General features: G+C 33.9%; 1 protein-coding gene across 13 annotated transcripts; it reads left to right on the top strand.

Annotated features, from left to right (window-relative positions):
* The first annotated feature begins 1,425 nt into the window (after positions 1-1,425).
* Positions 1,426-18,515, top strand: LOC125653505 (poly [ADP-ribose] polymerase tankyrase-1-like). Of its 13 annotated transcripts, none has more exons than XM_048883041.2 (17): positions 1,428-1,781; positions 4,694-4,771; positions 4,949-5,170; positions 5,288-5,416; positions 5,697-5,786; positions 6,669-6,779; positions 7,667-7,786; positions 8,460-8,549; positions 9,650-9,685; positions 11,314-11,433; positions 12,456-12,482; positions 13,737-13,781; positions 14,838-14,930; positions 15,928-16,041; positions 16,413-16,430; positions 17,573-17,671; positions 18,086-18,515. In XM_048883041.2, exons 1-17 carry the CDS (start codon positions 1,737-1,739, stop codon positions 18,209-18,211), a joined length of 1,563 nt encoding a protein of 520 aa, XP_048738998.2. In that variant the 5' UTR covers positions 1,428-1,736; the 3' UTR covers positions 18,212-18,515. The 13 variants fall into 13 exon arrangements, with proteins under 13 accessions (XP_048738999.2, XP_055999740.1, XP_048738998.2 ...); XM_048883039.2 differs by having other exon boundaries at positions 4,688-4,771; XM_048883042.2 differs by lacking the exon at positions 16,413-16,430 and having other exon boundaries at positions 1,426-1,781; positions 4,688-4,771.
* The last annotated feature ends 2,463 nt before the right edge of the window (positions 18,516-20,978 follow it).

Here is a 20,978-nt window from a genome sequence, read left to right as displayed (position 1 = left end):
AAAAAAAAAAAAAAACTGAATTTATTTGGTTATTAGAATTTATCCCTCGGTCTATAGTATGAATTAATTTGACGTAATATGCCATCCTAGAAATCACGTCATAGTATGTTTGGCTGAGTTGTTTTTATTTTGTTGCTGCGGCAATATTGCTTCGCATAATGTAATATTTATATTTTCTTTAAAATTATTCATCATATTACTTACAATCACTGTTCATAAATTCCAGAATAGGGGATAGTAATAATTTCTGTCCATTTTACACAACATAATCTGCTAAGTAAAGCATCGTGATGTCCTCGACGCTTGAAGTTTTTGTGTGATATTCATCCTAAAAACATAATCAAAAGTGTATTCATCTAGAGATTAATTAAATCATAAGGAATATATTCAATAACAGGGTGTTATTGGGTATAAACCAACATTGTGCAGATTGTGTTGGGTTTTATTTATTTTTATATATTGCCTCACAGTCAAAGAGCGTAATCTTCACAAAGTCGTGATATTTAAGAAATGAAAGTAAGATCCACTTATTTTATACTATATATAATTCAAGATGGAGTGGTGTGCGTATCAAACTCGCGAAGCGACTTCTAAATAACTTTAAAATGGCCTAACTTACTTTATATCGTATAAAATTAGTAGAAAACCTTTTAATTTCTTATAGTTTACTTTAGTAACTCTATATGATGCGGGGCAATATTATCGCGGCAATAAAACAATAGTAGAGGGGCCAAATCTTGGAAAATCGTACGGCGCCATTTCACGGAAACTTACTTTATACTGTGTAAGAATGTTGATAAAGTCTTATAAACAAGCAATGCGTTTTACGAGAGAGTTTAAATTATAATTCAATAATACATTTTACTATCAAATTGACCAGTGGCGTAGCTACAAATATTTTTGTTAAATTTTTATTACATATTACGAAAAAGGTTATAACTATTTAAAAAAAACCTAGCTACGCCGCTGAATTAATTTCCTTAATTAAATGAACTTTCAAAAACAAACCAAATCAACAAATAAATATATTGCACTTTTCTAATCTTTTCAAATGGAAGCCTTGTATTCACTAATTTACATTTAATTTACAATTCAAATGAAAAAAATATAGAATACAGAAGGAAAATTATACAATTCAAATGAAAAAGATCAAATATTGCAAACGTTTGACATGCCATATACTCCGTATCTATTTTCAGTATGTTTTGAAGAACGAATAATAGTTCAAAAGTGATTGTCATTTTTTTTAAACAAAACAAACCACATAAGAGTTGGCAAGGCTTGTAATTCGTTTAAAATACACCTAGCGCCACTTATGGCGGTGTTTTAAATGTAACTGCATGTATCCAATCTAAATGGCTGGCCTTATCAAATTTAGCCGGTATGCAAGACGATAAAATCAGACATTTAAATGCCTGTTTATCACAGCTAAAACTTAATCCGTCCATACGTTAATAAGCAACATTTTATCAATGGCCAAGGAAATATGTTATCAGAATATTTCGTCCATTTTTTTCTTACTGAAAACCTGAGCAATTCCAACGCTTTCTGATTTCGATTTCTTGTGTCCGTGTTTAGGGATCGTCTGCTGGGGCGATGACGTAAAAGTTTCCGGGTGTCTCCTAAGGAGCTAGATGATGGCGAGCAAACATCTAAGGAACTTTAGTCGGGGAAAACAGAATCGATTTGTTTAATGAGGAGTTTCTTTGTGTTTACTAAAACAATACCCGGAGAAAATGTCGATGTTTGTAAATGATCAGGATGATTCCGATTCCAAAAAGGTAAGAATCGGACGATGGCAACCCAAATTCGTTATTGGGAACGGGGGCTCTATGTTTTGACAGAAATCTTTTGACGAGCAATGATTAATCGGTAACTTCGACGAGTTATTTCTTTATTTCGACTGTTGATGGCTCTTGTGTGTTTGTGTATTGTTGTTTTGGGTTTTTTTAACCATATTTGGGTATGTGTGCAAATCTACCTTTATCGAAGAGTACGGCCTTCTTGTAGTGTTAGACACTTTCATCTGTATAAAAAGATGTGTGTTTATATTCCATAAACAACATTACCCCGCATTTTATGTTCCAAGTCGGCATGGGAATAAGTACCTTAATCTTATTTTTTCGCGTAATTAAATGTAATTCTTTACTTATCGAGTTATATATCTAAATACACGAATATGAAAATACATTAAAATGAATACAATAAATGATATGATAAAAATGAATAAAAATACTTTCAAATCGTTAATCAGCTTATGTCCCAGTTTAAAACACTGGCCTTAATTTATATTATTTAAACTCGGTAATTGACAGTAAATTTAACCAGTCAGGAAAAAAACCAGCTATACGTTTTAAGGCAATCCATTTAAATCACCGGGAAAGTGTGTAGATACTTAAATATACACAACAGCAACGTGAGCGTATGTGGTACTTAAAACTGAGGTAGACAAATATTTTAACGAGGGTTTTACCTTCGACGATTTCTAGCTCCTTAGATAACAAACAAAACAACGAACCGTCCACTATTTTTAACAATTTCAGTCATGTCTAGAGCGTGCCTTTCGCACATTTTTGTCTTCGATTTGATTTAAGATGTTTAATCATCAATCTAAGCTGGCTGTTTCTAAGTAATTTACATATACAGGTATTACACATTGTAGCTACGTAAAACTGTGTGTTTCCTTTTAATGTTAATATTTTATAATCATCGATCGTCAATTGTTCTGAAATCAACACCAGATTGACACGATGTTATATTACACCGTCTCTAATGGGATTGTTCTCTTTCTGCAAATGGGTTTTTAGTCGTTACAGGCAAGAAAATGAATTGGTCTGCAGTAAGATCCATAACATTGTCTGACTGTTTTACAAATGTCAGAATCATGCAATAAGCTGATCAATCTTAGCATCAGACTTTAAAGGGTTGTTTGGTTTTTTGTTGTTGTTTTTTTTTTTTTTTTTTTTTTTTGTCTGAACTCCAGTGTACAAATTGTTCAAACAATTCGTGATTTAAAAAATCTACATGAAATCATAAGAAAATAAAATACAACTGCTACAGTCAGAAACGGTATAAGGGTACTCGTTAGCATGGATACAATTACAATGTATCATTGCTTTCTTTCATTTAATGAAAATATACATGTAGTAACATATTATGAAGTTATCAAACTTTTAAGTTCTATTAAAACTTGTATGGAGGGGATGCTGTGGACAGTTATACGACACACAATACAATTGTGATCAACATTAACAAAAAATGGAAATCACGTGGTATGAATGTCACATGATAAGCAGCTGATATCACGGGGCATTCCTATTTGCCTGTTGACCACAAGGCATTCATAGAAGCGTGGTTTTCAAACACTATCACATCCATACAATTTCATTTGGACATACATGTAGCGTGAATGATAAGGAGGGGGGTTATATGCTAGCCTAATAATTTTTGATATTTCTTTTCATCATCCTTTATGTCATTTAGCCGAATCTGATAGGTCGAGATCCATTTGAAAAAAACCATAGTGTTGCCCTCTGGGAACAGAAACCACACCCGAGGTGTCTTAATATCTAGTAAATGTAAGCAATACTTGACAACAGGTGATGATATAAAATTATCCCATGCGCTCAGATTGTTTACATTCGGTTTACGGTAGATTGTTCACATTCGGTTTACGGTAGATTGTTCACATTCGGTTTACGGTAGACTGTTCACATTCGGTTTACGGTAGATTGTTCATATTCGGTTTACGGTAGATTCTTCGGGGATATAGACGATGAAACCTATGTTTGTAACTATCAAAAGTCGCAATAATTGTTAACTGCTTGTTTTGGGGGGGAGGGGTGTTAATGCATACAGAATCCTAAATACTAAATCGTGAATAATCTCCGTATGCAACACAGACTTCCACAGGCTGATTTACAGCTTCGCCCCTTTCCCTATGATGATGAATTTAGATGAATCGTTTAATGTATATAAAAAAAAAAAGAATTCTATAATATATACAAACAGTATATTTGGAAACATTGTTAAATCAAATAGAACGGAAACATGCATAATAATGCTATGTTTATAAACATGATCAATTACGGTTAAAAAAAACATGGACCATTGAATTAATTTTGCATGAGATACAAATGACATGTATTTCGAAATTTGTGTTGGAGAAATTACAGACATTAACAACAAATCTATAAATAGCCATTATATCATCAAGCGAAGGAAATGCGTGTTGGTTTACCACCATCGACTGAAATAAAGATGAAATAGAATAATGCGAAATGGTAATAAATGAAAATAAAATTGCATACTTAAGAAATATATTTGATTTTTGAAAATACATAAGGACAAGAACTGCCGGGCTTTTCGTCAGCATACTTCATGAAGCGTGTTAGCGCATCGTGAAAAATTTGCTGACCGTGAAAAGTATGCTGACCGTGAAAAGTATGCTGACCGTGAAGCGTTACTGTTCATGCCCTCATGTATGTTTAAAAGTGAAATTTAGTGGTGGCTGTCCTTACACGTATTTCGTTGTAGAACAAAACACTCTTAAAGACCTACAAAAAGACACTGATAATCAAAAGTATCGGTACAGCATGCATATAATTGAAATGCATACTCTCTACAATGCACGGTTACTCTGGGTATAACTGTTAAGTTTTCTAACTCAGTTTTATTTTCTGTAAAGAAACAGATCTACAAAGCTTGTATGGAAGGGAAAGCCGAGGAGCTAACCAGACTGGTGGGGGGAAATGTCAATATGGTGATCAAGGTACCTTATTTTTATAATCCATATCATAAATTAATTATTTCAAAAAAAGGGAAATAAGAATTTTAACTTCTACTCTGTGCATTCACCCCTGTCTGTTTACATTGACACGTTACAGATGGTTTGGTGATATTCCTTGTCGTCGCAAGATGTTTTACGTTCTCTTCTTTGTCAATACAGGATGGTCTGACGCCGTTACATGTTGTCGCAACCAGCGGGAGAGAAGACATGGAGTATATTATCGCTGCCCTTATCAAAACCGGAAGTGACGTGAACGCCACAACCGCCACAGAAGAGGACACTGTCCTCCATCTCGTCATCAAACACGCCGTCCTACGATTGGCTTTCCAGACATGTTTGATGATCCTAGAGCACAAACCAGACCTCGATATACGAAACAGGGTACGTCAACAAATTATCTGTATCATTTGTACAATAATATACACTTTAATGTATGTTTCATTACCGGAAATAAATCATATATATTGAACTGTTTAACAATTTTCTTACTATTTTTAGAGTCTGAGAACACCATATGATTTAGCGATGGCTCAAGAATATTTTGAGCTCGCTAACGTTCTAGATGGTTCGATGACTCCCGAGGAAGCCCGAAATTACTACACAAAGTCAATAGGAGATTTGTACGGGGTAGGTGTATTGACAGCCGAGGATGCCGTAGGGTGCTACACAAAAATAATGGAATGCTTACATTATGATCCCACGTGCATTTATTTGATATGATTCGACTGTTTTTCTATTTATCAATATGCTAATTTTCTATATGAATATGATTAAAATAATCTTAGATTAGTTTTCATTTACCTTGCGAGACAACCATTTCGCTCTAAAATTACTGAAATGTGATGTTTGATGTACTTATGTTCAATGTTACCAATCGAAATTCATTTCTTATTTCATCTGCTAACAGGGACGGTTGATAGATGCGGTGATGGACAACAACGAGACGGAAGCACTGGATTGTGTTCAACAGGGGGCGGACTGCAACTTTCTCAACAAAGTAAGCATATGCTTACATGTGTCATTAATGCGTATTTTATATTCATCGAAAAAAAGATTGATCGATAATCAACCGTTGCGTGTTATTCTCGACATACTTATGTATAAGTACTACACAAATCAGGTGAAATGTTGAAAGCAGGAAAACATAACTTATAAAAAGAAACAAGTTAAATCAGAAATTAAAATATGAAGAGTAGATGTTCAAATGAATGTCTAGTTTGATTATATTAGAGAAAGTTACATATTGTAATATCAACACATGTACATGTATATGTATAATTATATCCGTTTACCTGATCAAGATAGAGTGCTCACGGTGGGTGTGATCGGTCAAAACGGGGTGCTTATTCCTCCTAGACACATGGCTCCTCCTCTGGTATATCCAGGAGTCCGTGTTTGCCCAACTCTCGATTTTGTATTGCTTATAGGAGTTATGAGATTGATCACTGTTCGTTATCTTCACCTTTTGTTCCTCCTAGACACCTGATCCCTCCTCTGGTGTTTCCAAGGGTCCGTTTTGCCCAGTTATCTATTTTGTGTTCTTTATGGGATTTCTGAGATTGATCACTGTTCATTATCTTAACCTTTGTTCCTCCTAGACACCTGATCCCTCCTCTGGTGTTTCCAGGGGTCCGTGTTTGCCCTGTTATCTATTTTGTGGGATTTCTGAGATTGATCACTGTTCATTATCTTCACCTTTGTTCCTCCTAGACACCTGATCCCTCCTCTGGTGTTTCCAGGGGTCCGTTTTTGCCCTGTTATCTATTTTGTGTTCTTTATGGGATTTCTGAGATTGATCACTTTTCGTTATCTTCACCTCTTTTATTACAACACTGTTGAGATCTTGTAGCAGTTTACATGTGTGTTTTGTTTCCTGCAGCATGGCGCTGGCGCCATTCACTACATGTTCACCAATCTGTACCAACATCCAGCCCTGAACCTCCTGAGTAAAATGGTGGAAGGCGGAGCGGATGTTAACCTCAGGGATTATGTAAGCATTCAGATTATAACAAAATATTATTATAGGGATCGCATGAAAACAAAAATTGACATGCATGTAGTATAATGAGTTTTAAAGTTAATTTTTCAGTTTCAGAAATAATATTTGCATTTTGCATAATTATTGGCTTGTTCATGAAGATAGTGAATATTGTTCATATATAGATTACTAGTATTTCTCTCCCACGAAAAAATGTTAACTTAACGCATTCTATTTTATCCCTATTAGTTAACGCATTGTATTTTATCTCTGTTAGTTAACGTATTATATTTTATCTCTGTTAGTTAACGCATTCTATTTATCTCTGTTAGTTAACGCATTCTATTTTATCTCTGTTAGTTAACGTATTCTATTTTATCTCTGTTAATTAACGGATTCTATTTATCTCTGTTAGTTAACATATTCTATTTATCTCTGTTAGTTAACGCATTCTATTTATCTCTGTTAGTTAACGTATTATATTTTATCTCTGTTAGTTAACGTATATTTTATCTCTGTTAGTTAACGCATTCTATTTATCTCTGTTAGTTAACGTATTATATTTTATCTCTGTTAGTTAATGCATTCTATTTATCTCTGTTAGTTAATGTATTCTATTTTATCTCTGTTAGTTAACGCATTCTATTTATCTCTGTTAGTTAACGTATTCTATTTATCTCTGTTAGTTAACGTATTCTATTTTATCTCTGTTAGTTAACGTATTCTATTTATCTCTGTTAGTTAACGTATTCTATTTATCTCTGTTAGTTAACGTATTCTATTTTATCCGTGTTAACGCATTCTGTTTTATCTCTGTTAACGCATTCTATTTTATCTCTGTTAGTTAACGTATTCTATTTATCTCTGTTAATTAATGTATTTTATTTTATCTTTGTTAGGAAGGGGACACTCCACTTAACTTGGCAATAAAGAAAACTAGTTTGAGACCAGATAACCAAATGTACAATGTGGTGGATCAATTGCTTCATTGGGGAGCGGATCCAACTCACAAAGATTTGGTAGGTATTATTAGCAAAAGAGATTGCTTCCTTTTTTTCTTTTTTTCTTTTTTTTTGCTGAGTAAACCTCAAACTGAATGTAACAAAACGTACTGTGTATTAAGAGGGTATAGAATACGCGGAACAATTGTGCGGGGGGGGGGGGGGGGGGGGGGGATTCCATCAATTCCTTATAAGGTGTAAAACATTAATTCAGGCTTTTTTTAAATTCACATGGGCTTTGCTATTGACAATGGGGTAAATTCATCATGACGGATTTTTATTTCACATTAACTACTATTTCTTTCTAGTTTCAGAAAATTGCTCCGTAAAAGTAATAAGCTTTATTTCTACAAACTGGTCAACATTTCAGAATCATATAATTTGTGGAAATGATGCTTCTTTTGTTTACGAAAACAACACTTAAAAAATTTATTTGACAATCTGTTGATTTCAGACATTTTTATTGCTATATATGACTTACTTTAATGTAGTGACAAGAGATTGCTTTTTGCTAACATATTGAAAACGAATGAAAGCGCGTGGGCAAACGTTTTTGCTTATTCCCTTCACAAATACATGGCGATTAACTTTATACACATTGTTGTGCTTGTAAATTTAATTCTCCAGAATAGAAAATTACAAACTTTGGTTATTTGAAAGGCTTTTTTATATGGAGAAGCTATTTTTGTAGGATGGTAACGATGCTCTTGCGTTAGCAGAAAGCAGGAAATACTTGGATGTCGTAAAATTACTCAGAAGACAGAAAACTGCCATACTCACTGTAAGTGTGTACATACTTATGTAGATGCCATTGTAGTTTGCGACAACTGCCAGTCATAGCTATAATTCTTTGATAAGTGGTATAGACAAATTGTCTTTAAACTTTGTACCTTTTTATTTTATTTGTCTGCGTCTTTCCGTCCTACCGTCTAGAACATGTAACGGATTCATTTAAGATTATTCAAGCTATGCACTCATGAAAGATGTACGCCCCCTATTGTGAAGAAATATGAGAAAACATTTGCTCAGATTTGTCTTTTGTATAACTTCATCATTTTTGAAATAGCATTTGGTTTAGTTTGCATAACTTAAAACTACGACAGTTCTCATTCAATATCATTAAGACTTTTAAGCAGTGGTTACGCAGACATTGAAGATATGCATTTCCTTTTTTGGATATACTTAAGAAAACATGTTCTCAGATTTTGTAAAACGTGCTTAATAGTTTGTTCAATTCACAAAAACCCAGTTTTCACGCATCGCCATTAGAGCTTTGTGCGATGATTGCCAACAAACACTATAATTCTGCAGCCCTATATCGTGTGTACTTAACGTTTTTGTAAAAGTAGACGCTCCGTTATATGTAGGTTTAATCTAGATCCTCAACATTTCATTGTCTTTTCACACAACAACAGTACAATTGTATGAAATAATAACAAAATTTTGTGGATTTATAACTCTCTGTTCAAGCAGGATTTTTTAAAATCATTTATATTGGAACTTGGTCTCTTTTAGGACATATTTTAGAGAGACACTTTTTATCCAACTTCTGAACCCAACACAATGAGTGTACAAGCATTAAAGGATGGTTACCTCCTGTTTTGAACATGATTAACAGACAATATCAAAATGTAATTAGCTCGCATGATGTAGTACGGCAACGCATGTCAAGAATGGAGTTTGGTTTCTGCTTGAAAGAGAATATTCGACCTTTTTCAGAATTTCTCAGCTGTATTCTATAAAGACCACACACTGCACATAAAATGTCTGCATTTTATTAAAATTATTAAATCATTCAAGGATTCTCTCTTCTGTTTGTGACATCATCGCTAGTATAGTATAAGTATATGCTGTAGATGACTGTGTGTTTATGGTTTTTAGCCTCAACCAGCGACCTCCCCTGAGCCTCATTATCAGGTATGGTATCATCATATTTATATGACCTTGACTTTTTCCATCCTCCTTTTGATCACTCAGAGCACTGTTGTTTTCTGTATTTTGTACGAATAATGATTCAGACTTATACAGTATTTTTTCACATCAAAGCCAAAGACATACACGTAAATCAGTTTTGTACACACTTGCACAATGGTTGTCAATGCCCTCTGTTCTCCCTAAAGCTTGTTTTAGACCCGAGATCGCCGATCCCCGTAGACTCTCCCAAAACCCAGGCCAGTCATATCACAGAAGTATCAATTAGCTATAATGTCTATGATCCCAACATATATTTAAAACCAACATCGTATACTTCATGTACGATTGGTTGCAAATTATCACCCCCATCAAACGACATTGCAGAAAAACTTTGACTTCTTATATCACAATATTTAGAAAATATAGACCCTTCACATTCCATAGGATTATTCCTCTCCAGGGGAGTGTCTTGTTGACTTGGGTGGTATAAATAATATTATATCCGCAAATTTCAATAGAGCATGTACATATATATAACACTTTCATGTTTAACAATATTAAATTATCTGCTTCGTACTTGGATATTTTATTGAAAATAAATATTAACAACTCAACTTTATGACATACGGGATTATTTTCAGCTTCTCCATCGTCAACTTCCCACATTTATGTAGCAATAATCCATAATCACCTGCATATGGTGTTTCCGAAAGGTGAAGATAACCAACAGTGATCAATCTAATAACTGCTATAAGGAATACAAAATAGAGATTTGGGCAAATAAAGACCCCTGAATACACAAGGGGCTGGGTCAGGTGCTTAGGAGGAATAATCATCCCCTGTCGACAGGTTTATATCTCTCAATTGATTCAATACGCAAGAGTTTGTTCTGCGTATGATCAGTTTTTAAATAGAGAAAGGCTACTGGCAAACACGTCGATGGTACAGAGGTATCATTTAAGGTCAGCATTTTCTAGTTCACCACTACAACCTATCTTTGTATGAAATGTTTCTGAAGTGTTTCATGCCGATTGTTAGGCCGTTCTTGGAATACTGATTTGACTTCAGATTTTTCTGTTTACCTGATCAAGATATAGGACTCATGGTGGATTTGACCGGTAGACAGGGAATGCTTCCTCCTCCTAGGCACCTGATCCCACCTCTGGTATATCCAGGGATCCGTGTTTGCCCAACTCTCTATTTTTGTATTCCTTATAGGGGTTTCACTGTTCGTTATCTTCACCTTTCCTTATGTCAGCAATCATTGACAATCTAGTATCCGCGTAAATATGACTTTCTCAGATGCAATTCCCCTTTAACTCGATCTGTACTTCACATTGATTATTCTAGATATTGTCCTCCGTAAAATGGCTGAAATATTCCGAAACCGACGTAAAACCATGATCAAATTATCAATCCTCTGATATTTTTATTAGTCCATACTTAAATATATTATATTTGCATAAATTCAATCGAATAACAACGGTTGAATATTCCTTAAATTATTTTGAAATTGATATTAACAGAAGAGGGTTATTGTGAAAAACAGAATTTGTACAGTTATTGTAAATAACGATAAGATATGTTAATGCGATACTGCATCCTGACAGTCTGATTATTGATATATGTAGTCTCCAGTGCCCTCCGATCGGGCCTCTGAGTCACCTTCTCTGCCGCCGCTCTCTCCTTCTAGAGTCCTTCAACCCACGCCATTACCAGAAGGAAATCGAGATCCCGAACCCGATCGAGAGGTTTGTCGCATGCTGATCCCGGATTCGTATTGATGAGCATTAAATGTGTGCATGCATCATTTAGTTTAATATAGTGCATGGGTTTGCATGATCGAGTATAATTTTTGACCATTGGTAGGGGCACTAACTACGACCATATTTATTCTCTTTAGAGAAATGGACAAGCATAGCCTACATCCACTTCTCTTCGCAAACCTTCCTGTTTTGACTAATTTTCCAACTTCGAAATTTCGATTTTTTTTCTACCGTCATAGAAATTATCACGCAATTCAAACCCGGGACAGGGAACACTTGAAAATGGATTAACTGTTAATAAGTGTTGGTTTCCTTGTGACAGATGTATTAATTATTGATAAAGTTGAAGAAATAACTTCTCTGTTACATGTATGTAAATTCAGGCATGTTTGAGTCGAAACGTCGTACAAAGCATAACCGTCACCGGTTGCGGTATTTACATGTTTTCCAGAATCAAAACATGAAAGTTTCCGAAGAGAAGTGCGTATAGGCTGTCTGTCGACTTCTCTAAAGAGAATACGACCATATTATGTTATTCGATAATGTTTGCGGTAATCTAATTTAGTTGCCCTTTGTGTTGTGTTGTGTTACTGATCAGAGGTGTTTTGCTTGAAAAGTGCATGGTTATCATGGGTTTTTTCCCTAACATAAAATATATCCTTGGTATCTTCATTTCTGATATTAACACCCAATTTGATAGAAGTTGCCAAATTGTACGGCTAAGATCGAAATCTGCATTAGTAAAACCGTTGGTTTTCGTTTGTCATATGTTTTCATACCGTTAGAAATTTATGTTGCTGATTTAGAAATATACAGCTTAAGTGACTGATGTTTCTAAAATGACATCGTTATCTTTTGATTTTAGTTGTTTCAAAGGTCATGTAGATCAAGACACAATAATTTACTTTGTTGAATCATGCATGTCACTGGTGTTTAATAATGATAATAATTATCACATACTGTTTTTATTAATGATAACACGAGTGTCATTCCGTATAATTCACCAGGAAACACCACGGATCGTGGAGGACACAGTAAGCTTAATATTGTCTAACATTTATATTGTACCAACTCTTTTTGTCTTATAATTATTCTTATATGTATTTCCCCTATCTTTATCTAATGATATTCTTTATATAATTATTTTTCTTACCTACAGAGAAATTTGAATTGAAATATTTAGTTCCATTCTATTACTCACGACATGATTATTACTTTGCTGCATAATCAGAGTTCGATATCATTTTGTTACATTTCTAGTAGTGAAAGTCACCATTTGCCTGTTAATCAAAAGCGATATTTTCACTAGAGCTATTTTCACACCATTGAAGTAATGTGATATTTCAAACACTCTGTCCCGCTCGTAAAATGAATTAATTATACCAATGAAAACCGATGATAATCGGTTAATAATCACATCACCAGAATAACGGAAGCTGGACTATAATATTACAAGACAAGTAACAAGTGTTATATTGTGTTAGAAAACAATTACATAATCTCGGTAAATTTATCTGACCTAGTTTTCCTTATCCGTAAACTGTTCAATATTTAGAAACATGCATGTTTAAGTTGTCATAATTATGTAAAATGCTGTCTGATCTGTGTTGGATGTACACAGAATATTCGCCATACAATTTGATTAACAGCGCAATAATTTGGTCCTTTTCCGTTGGATAAGAAAGAATGCATTCCAAACTCACGTCTGAAAGCATCTCAAAACTCCAGGTGAATTTCAGCTTGCTCACATTTGCAACTAAATTCTTGTCTGATTGATATCAATGCTCCGTCTTAGCAACTCAGCGACTTTCCAATAATTATTAAGAAATGCGTTTGACACTACCAACTCGTACCTAGAATCAGCCATTAAACAACTCAAAGTCACTGTATTTCTCTGTTTCTTCTCTGGGTGTACTCCACGTTTATTTCAGCATGGAAAAACCATCTGATTATAATTATGTTTGATTTATATTTATGAAAAATGACATTTTGAATTTAGTAATATTTTACGTATAATTTATTTTTCAGGAATTTGATGTTCATGTACATACTTGAAATCATATTTTAAGTTTTTGAGCTTCATAATTCTATTTTCTATATTTATATACCCCACCTGTATCTAGACAATTTTCTTAAGAATAGATCCTTATAAATAATACCAATATTCATATTATACTAATTATAGACTGTGTTAATATACATAACAATGGGTATCAGTCTTTACGTATATGTTACACAAATATAGAAGTATTTTTAAAATTAAAATAGTATTACTATAATTATTACAGCCAGTCCCGGCTCCTGTTATGGCGAGGCCCGAATCTGCTGGAGGGGTGAGAAAGGCGCACCTGATTGTACTTGCTTATTAACAATTTTATTTCAGATTTACTATTTTTGATTCCTAATCATCACCTGCCATTTGATGCATGCTGTAACCCGTGTAACGCAATTTTAGACATCACCTTAACCAGTTACTGTCTAACATTCTGGAGTAAATTTGCTTTAATCAAACTTTTGCTTGTATCTCATTTGCGACCAATTTCTTCACATATAAAAAAAGAAAATCAAAATAGGTCATCAATGGGACGCACAAAAAGTTTTGATTGATGGTTTGATTTCAGACTTACACTTAGATATACGCTTACAGTATCTCGACTCTGGATTATTTATGATTTGTAATTTGAAATGTTTGTTGTAATCAGAAATGCATGTAGTATCAAATCCTTCCCTTCCTGTTATGTAGCATGATATATACTGCTTCCATTGTTCCATAGATACAAGAAAGAGAGACATATTCATTTAAAGAAAAAGCTATATCTATGAGCAACTCTCAGCATTGTGCTTAAGGGCATCAACAAAGGAAATGATTTTTTTTTAAATCTATTTTATCGTATTTTATTTTTCATCTTTTGATAAAAAAAAAACCTTTTAAAATAATTGCCTAATTAATGTAAGATTGAATCATATGCAAAATCCATGTGTTTGGAATAAAAGATAAAACGAAAAGAAAATATTTCCTAACTACACTTTGTAAAAAGGTACATGATTACTGTCTATAATGAAAAGTATATGTCGCCAGGACAAAACTGTTCAAATAATCAATATCATTGTTAGCAAGTGTGATAAATGTGTGTCTCTTGTGTCGAGTTGAATGATATGAACCACCAGTACCATGTTATATATTTCAAATTAACTAACCAATATACCATCTATATTTAATAAGAAGTCTATCATAATTATGTGTCGTACGACGTAGAAAGGTTTCGATTTTCTTTCAACGAAATACTGAAATATGAGATCGATCACTGGTCGTTATCTTCACCTTTCATACATTCACATCACAGAGCAAATAATGATACTGAATTAACGTTGTTTTTGTTCTTTACCAGGAATCTATTACGTCAGTGATAGAGGAGGAAAATCCAGATGAACTGGATGACCTACTGAGAGATCCAGACGCTAATCTCAACATACCTAACACGGTGATATAACAGATTACGTATTGTCTCATACATTGCTACATTTACTTTAATCTCAACATACCCAACACGGTGATGTAGCACATTACGTATTGTTTCACACATTAATGTAAAACAGGGGATGCTTACTCCTCCTAGACACCTGATCCCACCTCTAGTATGTCTATTTTGTATTGCTTATTGGAGTTATGAGATTTATCACTGTTCGTTATCTTTACCTTTCACATTGCTACGTTTACAATTGAAATACAAACTAGCACCTCACAATGCGTTCATTTTACATATATGTACAGAAAAGTGCCCACCTGAATTCATATTCGCATGCATGAAAGGTGAAGATAACGAACAGTGATCAATCTCATAACTCCTATAAGCAATACAAAATAGATAGTTGGGCAAACACGGATACCTGGACACATGCATGTATATGCATTCTAAATGTATAGTTTACATTTACATACTTTATTTAATGTATCACATTCCAGACACAGCTTCGAGCATTGCAGCTTTATTGAGAATTTAAAAGCATCTAGAGTTTGTAGAGAAAATTCTTGATATCGTATAGATTATAGATTGAAACTTGTTAACAGTAATATTCCTCATTACCATCGAGAGGTAGCTCTATAGCGGTTTAAAATTATACTTACTGTAGACATATATCATTTCGATAATACATGTATTTTTCGAAGGTACAATTTGTTAAATTGTTCACAAAGTGACACCTGAACCAGGTGAGACCATTTTTAAGATTTATCTTATATGAATTACTAAGAATACGTTTTATTTCCTTGTTTTGCATTACACGAATAATGTTTATCAGTGAAATAAAGATTGCTACTATATTTCATAATGAAAAGATACATTCAGGTATTACTCTAAATCATTGTAAAAATGTATAAAACAATTACTGAGCTAGATATAAAATGTGTTATGTTTTAATCTGAATGCATAAAATGAAGTTTGGACGATTTTTTATCTATAGTTCACTATTTTCTTGTAGATGGGATTATTTCCGTTACATGTCGCAATATTAAGAAATAATCCTACCAGCAGAAACAATATGGTGCAACAACTTCTGAACAATGGAGCAGATATCAACGTCAAGGCCATACCTGTGAGTCTCATTTCTCCTTGCAATGTATAAAATGCATAGATATGAATAAGAAAAATTCAATTGTTTCAATCTTAAGTTACAACTACGGCTTCATAAGACATTTATTGAATAGTCTTTCAAACGAATCCAAATACTTTAAACAAAACTAGATTCTTCTATACGTAATAGTAGCTTTGGGAGGAATATGTCGTCAATAAGTCAGATTCTCATTAGGACAGTATGTTGTCAATTTGATATTCCTCCTTTTGTTCAATTGACTTTCCGTATTACAGAACTTGTCGATTAAACTGACTTTCCACGTGACGTAACACATGTGTTTGGCATTTCTTATAAAATTGGTGTAAGCAATAAATGTGCTTTCCTTACGACAGAATGATGATCATAATGAGGTAGAAATGATTTTGAAATTTTAACTTTTCTGTGACTTTGTATTCAGTATTTCCTGCATGCTTATGAGTTAACATTGGAAATAACGAAGCTTATGGCATGGAGTAGTTCATAGTAGAAAATATATCATCCTTTCTCCTACTCTTAAATCTCTCTACATGAATGAAAACTTCTCCAAATAAATCCTGTATATAAGTTCAAATAATCTTATGTTCGTGTTTTTGGAAATAGCGAGCACAGGGCAAATCCCTATTGAAGGTAAAAGGTTGAGGTCATAAAATTTACACAGCACGCACCTCGTGTCATATGCACCACGTGTTATTTCACAATATTTACAGTTTATTGGCTCTATCTTCTGCATATGATAGATACAATATAATAGTCATCATCATCTCTGAATCTGTAAGGGTAAAAAATTACCACCCCAAAATTCCTGATACCATCAGGCACTTTTTGTTATTGTCAGATATCCATACAATGCAGTTCCCTATCCGTTTTCGGGTCCATTTCTTGTTTTGCATTACTAAATTATTCACATGGTAGCTTGTGTTTATTGTGTACCTTTAACTGCTGCTAATTGCTCTGAAAGGGCTTTACTACCTTTCTTTCTCATTTTATTTTCTATCTACTTTACTATATGATACAAATGTTATATAATTGTCTATTCTGTCTTCTTTTTTAGTTGCGAATGTTTAACACATTGTTTACAATTCATTATCGTCATATACTAGTATGTATGGCGTAATTTTGTCATTCTAGTTTTTATTTTAATAAAAATGAACTGGCAAAAAACATAATACAGACAATTTATCACATTTGCCAGATCTTATGTAATAAAAGTAATCAAAAGTTCATATCTGAAAATGTTGGTGGGATATTCATGCATACATTATTTGGGGGGATGTTTGCTTTGTTGAGTTTTGTTGTTGTTTGCTTGGTTGTTTGGTTGGGGATTTGGGGATGTTATTGTTTTTTTTTTGGGGGGGGGGGGGGCTTTTGGTGTGTTGCTTTATTTTTGGTTGTCATATGTGAGGGTTCCATGATAAAGAAGTGCGAGACTTATAGCAAACCGAATTCGAAATTCTTAGAAAAGTAGATTTGTTGTCATTCAAAACCATCCCCTGATTGTATACACTGTTTCTAGGCTGGTAATACGGCTCTCCATATGTCAGCAGCAAGGGATCAACTGGACACGGTCAGAATCCTGCTCTCTTATAATCCGGCCATATCACCGACTAACGATGTAAGTAATTTTTATGTTTTAATCTTTTTTTTTCATTTCTAAAAGATGGCCAGTTACTTCTAATGTACATGAATTGTAAATTTGTCTTGGGGACCGTGTTTGCCCTACTCTTAACTATTTTGTTGGAATTTATGAGATTGATCACTGATCGTTATCTTTACATTTTCATTTGGGACATACTCGCTGGGGTCCCATAAGTTTTCAAAATGTTTTCTATTGCCTATGTTTATTTGCGAAACAGTAACTGCTCTCGTATATTTCTTCTCCCATACATTATTTTAAAGTTGCGAACATCAATTTTTTTCTAATTTAAGTCACGTAGGTGTCCTTTGCCTCGTGACCCGAGGTGAAGGATCCTGTCTGAAACACCCGTTAGCGAGACCTTGCTAATCGATACTGCTCTGTCGTTATTAGGAAGGACAAACCCCATACAACTATGCTGAACAGAACGGAAACGCCGAGATGATGAGGCTGCTGCAGGAGCAACAACAGAATGTGGAGCGGAGTAAGGACAAATCCTCCACGTGTGTTCTATTATGACAAAGACATTCTGCACATGCGTGATATGTATTGTGACGTCACAATCTTTTCTCATTAACCTTTGATCTCGGGGGAATATACTAGTTCACACCGATGTTCTTTCATAAACCCTGTCTTTGATGATATATTTGTTCTACATGTATCTACTGTCTTGTGTCTTTATGTTCCCTGTGTAACAGAATGTACCCACACCTTTCTCAGCTCATGAATGACAATGTTATTTAAAAATGCTATAGTAATTTATCTAGACAGAACACTTTTATATCCTTGTTATAGTACAATAAATGACGTTGTACGTGTTGAATTCAGAGTTTTGCTTCTTTAAAATGACGCTCTGCTTGCTTTGGTAGGAGATGATCCCAATCAGGTATATATATTCCGGGTGGTGAACGTTTCCTTGTTGTTTATTTATCATCCACACGTGTCACAACACTATATAAAACTCACTTGTGAGGTTTGAAAGAAAATGTTTGCGAAACACCAAATTTATAAGCATTACTAACTTCACTTTGACATCAATGTTAACTCTGTGTTCTTAGTATTGTATTTATGATCATTGCAAATATAAGTACGTGGACAAGCAGCACAGGCCTGCAATAAATCATTCATTTCATTTCCCGATGTGGGTTTGCAATCTCTGGTACTACCAGTATACATGTATATGGCTTTTACAATAAATCTTATATAAGGTCTACTTCATTGTATCGGACGAATTAGGGATTTGTTAATTCTTCCTCAATCTACCGTCGCTAATTCTACTGAAACAAACTTACCATTATGGCGGGCTACAGCACTGCTGTTGTCTGTTAGAAAAAGAGTGAAAATGTTGCGTCTGTATTTCTAATATTTTAACTAATTCACTGACTGAGATACAACACTATCCCATGCCGTCCTACTTCAGTATGTCGTAAAACAAACTTCGTGTATTTGCTACATAATGTGTTGAGCATATAGCCCATTCGTACAAATTAATTTTAAGAACTGGTGATATTTGTACCGATAGAAATCACCATGTTTACAAGAAGAATGGAATTAATAGAGCAGAAAAGTAATATGGGTAGTAATTTCCACTACTCATAAAATCTAGAAGGACGGCCATCATTAAATGTAATGAATATTGGTCATTGATATCAACTTCATTAAGTCGGATTGTAGATTATTGACCCTGAGCATCATGCACTAATGGATTGCTACAATTTAATTTCAGTTCTGACGTCAATTGTGATGAAAATCATTTTATTTCTAATAGAATTGTTTTGCAAACGTAAAATAACATAACGAAATAACATGGCGCTGTACTTTCAAAATTCTTGCAAAAAATTTACTTGTCCAAAAATGTGTAACTTCGATAAAATAAAGTGGTTTGCTTCTACCTTCATTTCTTGAATAAAATTAAAATTGTAACAGAAGTACAATACTTACGATGCCCAGCGATGTCAATAATTCTTCTATTGTACGATTGTATCATTCAAAACATGAAACCGGCAGTTATAGACCTCATGATACAGCTAGAGTACTAGTTTACAGCTAGAGTACTAGTTTACAACTAGAGTACTAGTTTGCAGCTTGAGTACTAGTTTGCAGCTAGAGTACTAGTTTGCAGCTAGAGTACTAGTTTGCAGCTAGAGTACTAGACCTAGTCGGCAGTGAGTAGAGACACGAGTTTTAATTGGACAAACAAACATAATAACCAATGATATCAACAAGGGAATTTCCAATGTATGTTTGGTCTGTAAAATCAAATATTATAACCATCACGAGGGCACTTGCCGGTGAACATTACATTCTATTTTTTCTAGTTTGTTTGACACAAGTCAACCAGAAAGCTCAGAAATTTTCACTTTTATTTTAAGACACAATATACTAGTTCAGGTTGGCAACAACACCAATACAATACAATTATTGGTATTTTAGATCAATCCTGAAAAGTACAATATTCACGAGCCCTGCAATATTTTACTTCTTGATTAGCTAAAGCATTACGATGACCTCCAAAACGTCAACAATTGTTAGATGAAATGATTCGATTATTCACAACATCGAAACCAGCTAGAGCTTATAAAACTATATCAAACTGGTCATTTTTGTATACAGCTATACTACAATCTATTTGAAAGTGATTAGAGACGCGATTTTTTGTTCCATTATAATTATGACAAACCGGCTACTAAAATATGAAAAATCCACCAAACAATAGATAATAGGTCATTTAAAATTAGATCGGGTTCGATGTTGTTATCGTTAAACGTGTGTCACTGAAATCTCCTTTTTTACAATTATAGTGCAAGATTTTCGAAAATGAGTAAAGACACGACTCTTCATTAGGTGACCAAACCCACATTGATCGTATCAAATTTGAAATGTCATATCTCTATGCTATATTCTCCTCTATTTCACCGTGGTTGTTGGGTATCAGCCAATCGGAGAGCACCGCGGATTTATCCAATCATATCACAATGCGTAATATCATTCCGCAACAGCAATATTCAGATACAATACAGAATTTTGATCTGTAACAACACCAATGAAATAAAATACAAAATATTGAACAGCAACGCCTCCAATCAAATACTAAAATTACATACTACTGACCAGAAAAAGCAATACAATATATGCATAATACAAAATATTTGCATCCAACAGCAAAAAGAAATGTTGGTTATCAACATGTTCAGGTGAGTAGATTCCTTACCTTATCGTTGGGACAATTTTGATTCAAACCTGTCATGTACATGTCACTTTGAGAATTGGGAAGGCGTATTCGAAC

The sequence above is a fragment of the Ostrea edulis genome, chromosome 7 (genome assembly GCF_947568905.1).
Source record: "Ostrea edulis chromosome 7, xbOstEdul1.1, whole genome shotgun sequence".
NCBI classification, from domain to species: domain Eukaryota; kingdom Metazoa; phylum Mollusca; class Bivalvia; order Ostreida; family Ostreidae; genus Ostrea; species Ostrea edulis.
Note: the sequence above shows the minus strand (reverse complement) of the source record. Positions and strands in the feature narration are given on the sequence as shown.

Coding starts and splice junctions, on each gene's coding strand:
- LOC125653505 (XM_048883039.2), top strand. CDS start 1,737: ATGTCGATGTTTGTAAATGATCAGGATGATTCCGATTCCAAAAAG. Junction 5,417..5,696: donor CAATAGGAGATTTGTACGGG/GTAGGTGTATTG, acceptor ATCTGCTAACAG/GGACGGTTGATAGATGCGGT. Junction 9,686..11,313: donor CCCCTGAGCCTCATTATCAG/GTATGGTATCAT, acceptor TGATATATGTAG/TCTCCAGTGCCCTCCGATCG.